Source organism: Aphis gossypii, chromosome 2 (assembly GCF_020184175.1).
Source record: "Aphis gossypii isolate Hap1 chromosome 2, ASM2018417v2, whole genome shotgun sequence".
Classification (NCBI taxonomy): domain Eukaryota; kingdom Metazoa; phylum Arthropoda; class Insecta; order Hemiptera; family Aphididae; genus Aphis; species Aphis gossypii.
In genome coordinates this window covers 86,324,086-86,337,293 of record NC_065531.1, presented here as the reverse complement: position 1 = coordinate 86,337,293, position 13,208 = coordinate 86,324,086, and the positions used below count along the sequence as shown (strand labels likewise).

The window sequence follows — 13,208 nt, the reverse complement described above, 5'->3', positions numbered from 1 at the left end:
AAAATTATAAATTAACTATAAATATAAATAATTCTTTAATATTTTTTTTTTTTTTTAAGTTGTATATATTAGTCTATACTTAACACTTCAACAAATTTTTAACTTTGGACTATTGGGGAGGGGTAATTTTTAATATTAAGAAAATTAATAGGAGTAATAATTTAATTAAACATACCCAATAATAAGTCCTTACTCTAATTGTTTGTAACCTCTCAGTCAAGTCCGGATTAAGACCTTCAGGGGCCCAGGGACCAATACATGGTTGTGGGTCCCCATTAATGAAAACAATTTTTTTAAATTATAAAAGTATACAATAAAACAAATTTATTTTAAAACACATATTTACAAATAAAATGAAGTATTTTTATGTATTTGAAAGTTTTTTTTCTAGCTTTGTTACTGAAACTAGCTTTGTTCTAGTCTGTTAATTCAAACAAGAAAAAAATTAAAATATTCTTGTTGGTACTATAAGATGTACAAATTATCATTTAATGTAATTTTAAGCAGAGAAGACTATGGGCCCTTTACACACGTGGGCCTGGGGGACATGGCCCCCCTGGCTCTCCCCTTAATCTGGGCTTGACTTTTCTAGCTGAATTCTAAAAAGATGCTATTATTGAACAGATTCTACAATTGTTCAATTTCAATTAGGATTAAATTCTTAAATACAATAAAAGAATCCCCTAAATAAATAGTTACTAACTTCATACTTGATTCATCATTATTTATTATAATTTTTAAGAAGTTTTCCAATCATTTTTCGAGCGATTAATAATGAAGAGTGCTTTTCTGACTGAAACAAATAACTTAAAATTAATAATTAAGAACAGCAGAAGTTAGGTACTAGGACACTAGGTACTATAATATTTACATTAAAATTCTGAGCACAAAAATTATAAATGGAGGGTGTTTACTAGATAGCAACAGTTAACTTATTTACCCTAGGATAATGTGAATGACAACTAGAAGAAACAACCTCGTTTAGATTATTTATTATTAATCAATAATTATTAATAGTCAATAATTTTTATTTTTATATACTTTGGATAGCTTTTAACTCATATTATATATTATTTTTACATCTAAACTAAAAAATGGTAGGTGCCTATCTATTTTTAATAATTTTTCTTTTTGTAAATGTTTTAATTTGGTTCCTTCTTTGAAAAAAATAAATTTATAAAATCTTAAATATGTCATGTTAAGTTTCAAGTCTATGCGGTATGTTTTTTTGAATTATAATCAAATTTATTTCATCGTTTTAAATTAGATTAACATGCCCATTTTTTAAACATTTTACAAAACTTAAAAATATTTAGTAGTATGAATGATGTCAATATGAGTATAACAATATATATCTTATGGTAGTTGAAACCTGTATAGACCATAGGTATTTCACTAGTTTAAAATGTTTAGTTTAAATTTACCTATATAAATACATATCTAACATTCTAAATGTCTTAATATCTAATAGGTAGCATAGAAAAAAAAACATTTGGTCCCAAGGATAAAATTACCTGTATTGGGGTATGTCCCATGATATCAAATGTTTAAAAGAGTTAATAAACATGTGTTTTATGTTGCAAGCCAATGATGAACAATTTAATCAAAATTACATAGATAGTAACAAAAAAGATAGTTTGTTTTACGATTTGAAGTTCATTTATACTTAACAAAAGATGGGCAAGTAAGTCATCACTCAGATGTAAGACAATTATGCTTCAATAATATTATGTAGGTACGTTTTTTGTATAAACTATGATTTAAGTTTAATAAATCCACTACAATGACCGAATCAATGACAAAGTACACTCAAAAACATATTATTGTACAATAGTTACTTATACAACTTTGAAGTATAATTTGATAAAATATATAATAAGCTATAAAGAATAATTTTGAATTAGCATCTTAGATAAGGCCGTTTACCGCTTAGACTATTTAGGCTAAAGCCTAGGGCGGCAAATTTTAACACTCGAAACGATATAGCAAATTTTACTTATGTAAATTAGATGATAAATTTATTTTAGCCTATGGGCGGCAAAAACCTTAATCCGGCAATGATCTTACAATAAAGACGAGTGATTAAGTAGTTAGAAATCTTTTACCGTTGATTATAGAATAAACTAATTTATAACAATACTTTTACTCTTGATTGGAGAAACCATTCATTATTCAGTATTGGAACTTGTTTGAACTATGCTATCAATCAATTTTAATTACTTTGAAAGTTATAGAAATATTCCCATTATCAACATCACACATGCCTCCTGGAATACAACAATAGAATATGTTGCATACAAAGAATGAGGAATGAAGTGATTGAAAACCTTAGTTGAAATGTATGTAGAAGCTTTTGGTGACATGAAATAAATGAATAAAATAAAATAAATAATTTGTAGATTAAATTATTAGACAAATCAAGGGCTAGACCAGTAAAATTTTAATACTAAAAATTGTTTTATAACAACTTAGTTTTGTGTTAACATAGATAACTATAATGCAGTCAAGTTTAATAAGTAATTATTAATAATTTATTTTAAGGTGGTCCAACATTTTTTAGTTGGTAAAATAATTTGTACATTTATAAATAGAAAAAAAATTTTATTTTCATTAGTTAATAATTATAATTAAGTAACAAGAATTTATTTAGAATTTGATATTTTAACACATTGACCACCGTCCACCACATGGCCGTCGTCGGTAATTCAATTGGTATTTGTTATACACCAAGCATATAATGTCTTCCAAATTTGTACATCCCAAAAATTTGAAAAAAATAGAAAAATAAAATGTACTATATAAAAAAATAATTGCAATGATTCCTGCTAGTGCATTATTGCAGTGCCATAGAAAAGTTAATAATATAAAACCAAATTCATTTATGGTTGCTGGCAGTCATATGGCATGGTAGAAATGATGAACTATGGGCGCTGGTGGTCACATATGTATAAAATTTGAGAATTACAGATGACTGTCGGCGGCCATATGGCGGTAAACATGTTAATAATTAATGTAGTGATTTACATTGTTTTTCAGAAGCCAATTTCTCAATATCAAACACAGTGTGTTGTTAATCTGAGGCACGGTTTCTTGTGTACACAGTTTCCAAAATTTTCAGGAGATAACTTTGTTATTAATTGAAGGAAAGTCTGTTTGAAAATTACATAACTCTATTTGAATATAAAATATATAACTACATATCATATCTTCTAAGGATAACAGAAAAAAAAAAGGTTTTGAGGGCTGCCCACAAGTTGAGCTACCATGATCTTTTTCACAGTTTATTATCAGTTATCACTGCCTGCTAAAAACAAAACATTTTTTTTTTTTTTTTAAGTCACTGAGTAAAATGATTCATTTACTTTAGGAATATATATATCATCCACATGTACAAATATCAAGAATAAATTAAATCTATAATGGTAAAATTGAATTTATTTTTTTTTTAAACAACAGTATAACATTATTTTGTGTTGGATGTAATAATTAGAGTACATAAAACATTATTAGTTTGAATATTGTGTAAGATATTAATAATATCATACTCCAAATAATAATTTTTTTTTATCTCATACAAATAACATGAAATCTACTGTGAAAGGAGTATATTAATGAATGTAATTAAGTTTATTTACCATTAAACAATATTCTAAAAAATGGCACTAACTCTTGTTACATTTATGCTTTTGCAGCTAAAGCTTGTAAATCTGTCATGCATTTTTTAAAACTTTGCTTTTCTTGTTCATTTGTTAAAGATTTGAGAACATTTTCAATGATCCAGTTAACCATATGTCTCTGCTGCACAGTACGTGTCAAGTTAGCCAAATCCAATTGATAATCCAAACGTCTTTTTACCTTAAAACAATTAAAATTATTATAGACACTTATATAATACTTTTATACTATTATAAATAGTACTTGGTTGTAGGCTTGAAGAGCACGTTCGCGATAAATAGCTTCTAACTGAAGAGCTACATTCTCTCGCTTTGCTTGAATTACATGTTTTTGAGCTTCAGTTCTCCATATTTCTTTTTTTTGGTGTTCAATGGTTTCTTTTAAGCCATCAATTTCACTTTTACGACCAGCATTACAAGATGCTTCGTATTCCTAAATAAAATAAAATATTATACATGTTTAGTAATTAGTTATTAATTTTCAACCATTAAATAAAAATAATTACAATGAATACATACATCAATTTCTTTATCAAGGAAAGCAGCTAAAGATGTTCCGAACTTTTTCCATCCAACATAAAACAAACCAATAGTAGCCAACACATAAGGGAACTCATGTTCAACAACCCAAATTTCTTTACTTAATAAATAAGTTGTGACACCAGCAGCAAGAACATATGGACCTAGAAAATAATTTCGTTTTCATTAAAAAATTATTTAATTTTAATAACGTAATAATTAAGTCATTACTTAAAAAACATTATAGAATAATTTAAAATGTTTAGCTAAATAATAAATTATAAAATACAATATATTATAACATATTTTTAATTCTTATAGTTAACAGTATGTCTGTATGATTCTTTTATTACTGTATATAATATATCTTAATCCATCAAAATAATTTATTTTAGCTTCATTTAAAAACTCATTATAAATCTACTTATCTACCTGTATTGGTAAAATGCAGTGAATATATAAAATGAATTATGACAAATTGGTAAGTGATAATAATACAGATTAATTAAAATTAATAAGTATTATTTTAAAATGTTATCAGTAATCAACTATATCAGAATTAATTCTAATTATAGGAATGTTTTCACTAGTTTTTTAGTATAAAAAAATAATACTTAACACTTATTGTACAGCCAATCGGTTAACTAGATGGCCATTTTTGTTTTTTTTTACACTTCGATTTTTACTAACTATTATAATTTGACAAATATTATATTTTTCTAGCATATAACTATAAATCAGTGTTTCCCAAACTGTGGTCAGCAGACCTCTAGGGGTTTGCAAACATAAATTGAAAATACTATAATATAGTAAATTATAACAAAAATTATATTTTTATTAAGGGGGTCCACATTCATTTTTACTATCTCAAAGGGATCCGGCAGAGAAAAAGTTTGGGAAAAGCTGCTATAAATGAACAATATACATATATAATAATGATTTTCATCAATTATATATTAAAAGGTTGTCAGACCACTAGCATTCTCTATGTTAAACATGGCTAAATTGCATTCAACAGAATCTACATCGTGTTGTAAGCTTTAATTTAATTTTAAATAAATACTTAATTGACCAATCAACAAACTTAAACAAAATTTTATTATTTGTATTTTTTTTTTTTTTTTTAATAATATTTTAATTTTTAAATGAGATACATTTAAAAGTAAATGCATAAAAAAAATTCTTAGTTTGCTTAAAAATTAAAATATAATAAAACACCGACTAGCAAACACAGTTAAGAGGACGTTATACCCATATGTGTTATCACCGTCTTACAAATGTAAAACATAGCAAAAACTGTTTTATACGAGAAAGAACCAAGAAGGCCATAACTAAGAAACGAAATTTTCACCGCATATAAAGGAGAATTTAAGTTGAGAAATATCGTTTTTTTTTTTTTTTTTTTTATCACTTATACTAAAAAAGTTATTATTGTTTCAAAAACGATTATTTTTAAACTTGAATAACTTTTTTTATAGTTTCGATATCAAATATTTCACAGCTAGGGTTCTCTTTTATACGTGGGGAAAATTTTGTTTCTTAGTTAAGGCTAGGTTAGGTTCTTTCCACTGCAAAACAGTTATTGCTATGTTTTATATTTGTAAGATAGAGACAACGCATACGGGTGTAGAGTCTTCTTAACAATATTTTTACCTTAATATTAAAGCTAACAAAATAATTTTACTAGGCATAGACAACATATTATATAGAAGTAACATCTTCTTAAGTAAATGAAAATATATTATAAGCTTAATATGTTACATATTATTCAGTATAGATTTACAACTAAAATAGGTAGTCACTTAAAGCGAATTTAAAAAAAAAGCCCTTTGGCCCTTACTAACATAAACACTTAACATTAAATAATAATGCCCTAGTTATTAATAATATTTATTATTTATTTTAACATAATGTAATCCACACAATCGTGCAATTATAACACCATGGTTATTTATTTATTTAAATCTGAATAATAATAACACATACATATTTATATAACATATTGAAATTGAATAACATGTTCAATAGTTCAATTAATAATTACATTTGTGCTATCACTCAACATCTAATCCCTTAAAGTAAAATATAGTGGTGGGATTAAGAGTTCAAAATTAGTTTACAATATTATAATTAATGTAGGAATTAAAAATCATAAAAACAAAATGTTTTATGAATATAGTCAAAATGAATAAGTAAAATTAAATTTAATGGCATTGTTCTCTAATTATTGTGGATTAGTGCCATAAAAAATCATTTATAATTCAATAATTTCATTATTTTAAATAGATTTTTTCCCAGAGGTTTATTTCAGGGCTTTTTTTTCTAATGTTGCTAGACAAAACATAACAAAATTAAGATGCTGGGTCTTAAAATTAATAAAAAAAATTATCTAACTACATTAGAAAATACAGTTTTAGAGGTGTTTTGATATATTAGGTATTGAATTAATCTGAAAGTACAAGGTACAACAAGGAAAATGTAGATTATCTTATTGACATTTTATATTTTTACCTGTGACTCCAGTCTTTTTGTAAAATACTTCAAACCACTCTTCGGGCACGAACAAATATCTAGTTTTAGCAGGTTCTTCTAACCTCACCATTCTAGGAAAATTTACAAGATCACGTTCGGGTCCGTCATAGGGATTCGGTTGAGGTTGGCCATTGGGTTTAGGGAACCCTGGTACAATGATTGATTCATTAGTGGTAGCGACTGCCGGTTTAGTTTGTGTGGTACGTACGGCATTAGCACACAGTGGTGCTACTCTGAACAGTTCTATAAAAACCAAATTTTAAACAAAACTGTTAGCATACATTTTAATATAGAGAATATTTACCTGAACGAAGAGCCAATCTGGATAACATGGTTACAAGTTAATTTTTCGCCTGTGCCTTGAACTAATAATCGAAAAATCAATCGAGATCTCACGAAAACGATGATGGGAGTTACAGTAAATATGGTGTACGGGTGAAATGATATTAAAAATTATGGTAAGGTCAATAATGAGTACGATACGAAGGAAAACAGCTGATTAAAATTGAATACCAGCTTAAAATGAATACATCCAAAATGATAAAAATTCTGAGGTTATCACACTGTTACCAATATAAGAGGATATTGTTTATTATTATATAAGGGTGTTTCTCGAATTAAAATTAAAAATATAATATATTAATATTATACATTTTTAATTGTGGGTGTTCCATGCCACGAATAATATTTTTAATAATATAAGGAATAGTCGAAGCTAGTAACTAGTAAGCTATAGTAGCTACACGGTCTTAAATCTTCTGAAAAAGTTGTAGTTGAAGCCAAACATTGTTAGCCAATCAAAAATAATTACTGATAAATTTATGTGCTCTACTCACGATTATAAAGTCCTTTATAATCGTGGCACTATTACTGTGCTACTATCATGGTTTTAGATGTATAGATCAGAAATCTTAAACCATTCTACTACCTACTTCTAGGGCAGTACTAACTTAAGTTAATAGGACGTCTATGCGCTAGGGTCATTAGACGTTTAGACCCATCTTTCCTGCCTTAAATTAGTATTATACATTATATGACACAGACTTACATACGTCTATGAAATATGATTATATTTATTATAATACCTATATAATATGTAATATATGATTTCCGCGGTATGTTTTTTTAATATTCTTGATAGAAATAACTACCTAAGTATTTCTACGATCATAATGATAATTCGTAATAATATTATACAAATATGAAATAACAATATAAACACATTAATCATCGGAATAATTTAAAACTAATTTAATACAATTTAATAATTCAAGTTCAATAAAAATAATATTTAATAATGTAGTGTAACTAATTTTAACTAATAATATTATTAAAAAATCATTCTAATTTATTATAGTATTATACTAAGTTCATACTACAGATTCACGCCAAAAATGAAAAATATTGTATTGTACAAAATATTTATTTGGTCTAACGCTGCAACTATAAAATATAAATGATCAAAATAATAATAATTATCTACTTACTTAAAAATACATTTTGATTTATTTTATTAAATAAAAACTAAAAAGTAATAATACAATGTTGTCATAGTTAATAATTTAGGTTAAAATGCACTTTACCACACCATGCAAATTTACTATTTTTTTTTTTTTAACTTACCTACTTATATTAATTATTAACTAATTAAGTTAATAGAACAATAGTGCATTCTGAATTCGGACTTAGTTTCAAAGTTAGGTCTTAGTTATGGCCTTTGGAAGTTAGCAATTTTGCGTCTTTTATGCATGAACGCAACGCTACGTTTATCACATCTTCCATCATTTTTTTCTTGAAACTTACGTTAATTAATGACTATTGAATATTATTTATTTGTACAATTATACGTCTTAGGTTCAAGGTTGTTGTTACTTACCAGGTCCGGAGTTCAGAGAACTTCGAGTTATACGACTGGAGACAGTAGGCAAAGGCAGTTACTTATAAATACTTATATTAAATTGCTACCCAATTTCCAGGCCCATAACTTTAGAACTAAGTCCGACCGACAAATTCTAATTGCACCATTGTACTTATATAGTTCATATAAATAAGTTTCAAAAAAAAATGAAAAATTTGCTTAATTTGGTAAAGTGTATATTTTATTCCTTAGTTTATATATCTAAATACAGCTTTTTTATTTATTTTTTTTTTACATCCTATCTATGTCATTGAAAGGCCTTTACTGTGCAGAAATTTAGTTACTATTATATTGTTTTATTCTAATTTAAGTTTTTGGAAGGATAAATGATTTAATAAAGTTTTTAGGTATGTCATAGCTAGGGCTAAGATAGTATAGGATTATGTATTTTTTTTAAGATTCACAGAATATAGCTTTTCAAGCATCACAAAATGTAATTTGGTCATCTATGGACTATGGGTTCAAATATAAAGTTTTTATTTCGCATCTTTTGTACTTTTATGGATTTAGTGTTTGTTTTTTAGCATTTTATTATACTTAATTGAAATCTGGGTAATATTTTTATCAATTTTTAAATGATTTTTTTAAAAGGTCATTATAAATTACCTATTATACAATCATATAATGATACAATATTAAAATACACTTATAAACATATTTTATAAAAGTAGTATATTATTCATATTCTAAACTGTTTCTGTTAAAATTAATTCGTAAATAATTTCATAAATTTAGTGCTATTTACTTTACTTATTTAAACAATAAAAGCATAAAAATGTAAAAAAAGTTATATAATATTTATTATATTAAACTTAAACTTAAAAGTATCTAAGTAAAAAACTATAAACAAAAGTATAAAAGTTATTAGTTTTTACATTACTGATGTTGAAATTCCACTCAACCTTTTAATATCAGCTATTAATTTTGTAGAAGCTACCTTATAATCAATTGTTTTTATATTGACTAAAGATACTTTTAACCTTGTCTCATTGTTATATGTCTCCATTTTTGCTCTAGCTCTAATTTCAAATAATTTAAACATTTGTCTTTGAAAAACATCACTATATTCTTCCTTAGACTCTTCTAGCAATCTTCCTAATTCTGCACTAGTAGTGCCCAATAGATTTTCAGCTGTTTCTTGGAACATAGTTACCCACTGGTTTCCAGTCGAGTCACTCAATTGTGCTAAGAGCATCAATCTATATTTAAAATTTTCAGTTTCATCATTACACTTTTCACAACGGTATGTTCCATCATTTCGATCAATAACTTTTTTTTGACAATCTGGTTTTGGGCATGCTTTATATAGAGCAGATTCAGATTTCACAAAAATCAAATACGAGTACATACTATAATAATCAGCTTTATCTCCACTTCCAAGTTGGGCAAGTTGTGCTCCTTTAATAGTAAGAAACTGAGAATTTGCTATAGCATCAGAACGGGTAGAAATACTATTGAATTCAACATTTGAAGGAAGTGAATCATACCAACCCCTTAAGCGGTGTGCTTCTTCTATGTCAGGATTTATTTGCATTACAGTTGATCCTAAAAGTGACAATGATTTACTACCCATGAATTCTCTAATTCTACTTCCTTTTATAGCAATTATAGGTTGCAATGATCCATCAAAATCTTCTGCCTGAGTATCCCACAATGTAATAGTCATTGAACTTAAAGACTGGTCGACAATAGTCACATCTCTTTTTTTTAATTCCTTTCTTGTAGTCTTTGATATTAACTTAATCAATTCTCCAGCAGTTTGACAAACTCCTATAACATCTATTATACCATCAACATCAACATCTTTCACTTGACTCAATTGAACAAAATTAAATTTTAGAGCGGGCATTTTAGAATCATCAAAATCATGACATGGGAAAATTTGTGTTTCACTAGAAAGTGTAAGTTCATAATCATTATTTAAATTTGAAAACTTTTTATTTGCTGTTTTAATTGCACCGCGAGTAATAAAATATACTTTGTTTACTTCAACCATATCAAAAAATTTGTCACATTCACTATTAAAGGCAGTTGCACGTATCTCACCACTTTCATCAAGTAGATCCATACTAAAAAGTTTACCTTCACCTCTTTGATTGTTCCAAGTACGAATTGAAGCTTTGTTCACAACTCTAGCTCTGATTGTCCATTTATTTTGATATGGGCTTAAAGAATTAATAGGATGAATATTGCTAACATCAATATCTCTTTGAAGACCATTATCTATAACACTAGAATGGACAGAATGAGGTGTTGGCAAAGCATTAGACTGGGGCGTAGAGTCAACTGAAGCAGAAGTACCATTTTCAACTACTTGACCAGAATTATCAATTATTGGTTTAGGATCACCAATTTTTGAACCTACAAGATCACCGGATACTATAACAGCCAAATCTATAAGGATCATGACTTGTTTACTTCCTTTAGAACGGTCGGTTAAATTACTAATAATATGACGTTTTATCTGTAAGATGGAAAATTCATTAATCTCTCCGGAAGAAACCATACCATTCAATTGAGTAGCCAACATAGCAAAAGAATTTAAATTATAACCATCAGAAATAAGTAAGCGATATCTTTCATTTGCTCCTGCAGCAGTAATTTTCCTTACACCAAGAACTTGCATGATTGGATCTTTAATATTTTCATTGTTCATAATGGACTTCAATGCGCCCTTTGTCAGCATTTTTTCATACTCCATTTTTGCTATGAATGATTAACTATATGAACATAACAAAGAAATACCTATTAATATTTAAAAAATAATAATTAAACATTTTACACAGAAGATTTTGAAATATTTCATTATATATTTTTCATTGTAAAAATAAGACTATTAATTATTGGAGTCAATACTTTACAAAAAAAAAAAAACTATAGTTGAAAATTAAATAAATTATCTTATTAATAAGCCTCAAATGCAGTAGATAAAAAATTATTAAATTCTTTACAAGAATATTAATAATAAATTATAAAAAACTGTGAGTACCTATGTAATTAGTTAAATGATTCCAAATAAAATAGGTTAAGTAGGTATATTATTGACTATAGCTTTTTGAAAAATTATACAAAAGGTACATCAATAATTATAATACTGATTTATCATTACATAGGTATTAGTTTTTAAAAAATTTAGTCATGTTTAAAATAAAAAAAATTTTAATTAAATTATAGAAATTATAACATATACATATCTACATAAATACACATTACTATAGAATAGTTTTAAGTACGCAAAAATGTGTCATGTCTGAATGTTATGAACGTTGTATTGTGGTTAATTCACAATGAAAAAAAAATAAGCGCCAAACGAAATGGTAATGGATCATTACCAAAAACATAATAAATAGATGAATGTGTAGGAATCTATAAAATTTACGGAAAGCAGAGTTACAAAGAGAGATGCAGAGTATAATGGGTAATAGAACATGATCTTCATCTATGCCAGCCACACAAATAGACTTGACATAATATGAGATACGAAATAAATTATTATTGATTAACTTTATGTCTTACCTTCAAATATTTAACGTTGAGTTGTTGATACTGAGGGTCTAGGGTTGTGTAGAATATGTTATATGACAATATGAGGTAGTCAGCACAGAATTCAAATTTATCAGTGGTCGACTTTTTAAAATGAACTGAAGTTCTAAGTACTAAGTTAACTAAGTACTGTAAGTAGTGAAGTTCAGTTACGGAACATAGATCGAGTCGCGTACTCGCGTCTACTATTTCTAGATTTGACGATTCAGTACAACCAACATTAAATATCACTAACCAAGTTAATAACTTACTCCAAACCCGAATGCGTTATCGACGATATTAATCGCATTAATAAGATAAGCAAAACCTAAATAACTTTTAAATTGAAATAAAAACAAAAACTTTGGAACCTAGTGTCGCGTAGAGGTTGGACGTAATCGACAGTCACTGAATGGGGCACTGGTGTTGCGGTCAATTACGCCCGTCGTTGTAGGCTCTCGGATGGGTGACCACCTGGATTTTAGCGACGAAGCTATATTTAACTCACAGTCATCTAATTGATCGGAATTGTAAGATTCGATTCTTGAATATGAATTAAATTTTTCCCATCTCTAGTTGATGTACTAGATTGTTACTAGATTCTTATAGTACCGTAGTAAATATAGTAAATATTAGATAAAGGAAAGATTTTTCTTCCTTTATTTATTTAAATTCTTCCATTATCTATGTCATCTCACGTGACAAGGCATTGTGGCTGTGTTTGTTATTTTAAGTGAGTTCGTTGGTGGTTACCTAATCATTTTCAAAATTCTGTCACTTTTGAAAATCAAAAACCATTCACACTTATTTTGAAAAATGTAATACTTGTTTTTACAACGTATAATTAATAGTTTAATACAGTTTTTATTATTCTGTGATATAGTGGACTTTGAAGGCTTGCAGTAATTACTAAGTAGATGGTTTCTATACTGTCATTCTGGCAATATAAATAAATTATATTTTATTAAATGCCATTAGTTGCGCCCTGCGCTAGGTGCGGTAATTGTAACGAGTATTGTGCATTTAATAAATAAGTAAACTTT

At 27.1% G+C, this 13,208-nt stretch overlaps 2 protein-coding genes across 2 annotated transcripts; both read right to left on the bottom strand.

Moving 5' to 3' along the window:
- Positions 1–3,415: 3,415 nt before the first annotated feature.
- Positions 3,416–7,198, bottom strand: LOC114119568 (ATP synthase subunit b, mitochondrial). Its single transcript, XM_027981157.2, has 5 exons — positions 7,030–7,198; positions 6,705–6,968; positions 4,194–4,357; positions 3,919–4,107; positions 3,416–3,855 (listed from the first exon to the last, which is right to left on the bottom strand). The coding sequence occupies exons 1-5, from the start codon at positions 7,055–7,057 to the stop codon at positions 3,679–3,681; spliced, it is 822 nt and encodes a 273-aa protein (XP_027836958.1). The 5' UTR covers positions 7,058–7,198; the 3' UTR covers positions 3,416–3,678.
- A 931-nt stretch (positions 7,199–8,129) lies between these two features.
- On the bottom strand, positions 8,130–12,767 carry LOC114120034 (replication protein A 70 kDa DNA-binding subunit-like). The gene is made up of 2 exons (XM_027981806.2): positions 12,160–12,767; positions 8,130–11,363 (listed from the first exon to the last, which is right to left on the bottom strand). Exon 2 carries the CDS (start codon positions 11,342–11,344, stop codon positions 9,515–9,517), a length of 1,830 nt encoding a protein of 609 aa, XP_027837607.2. The 5' UTR covers positions 11,345–11,363; positions 12,160–12,767; the 3' UTR covers positions 8,130–9,514.
- Between the last annotated feature and the right edge of the window lie 441 nt (positions 12,768–13,208).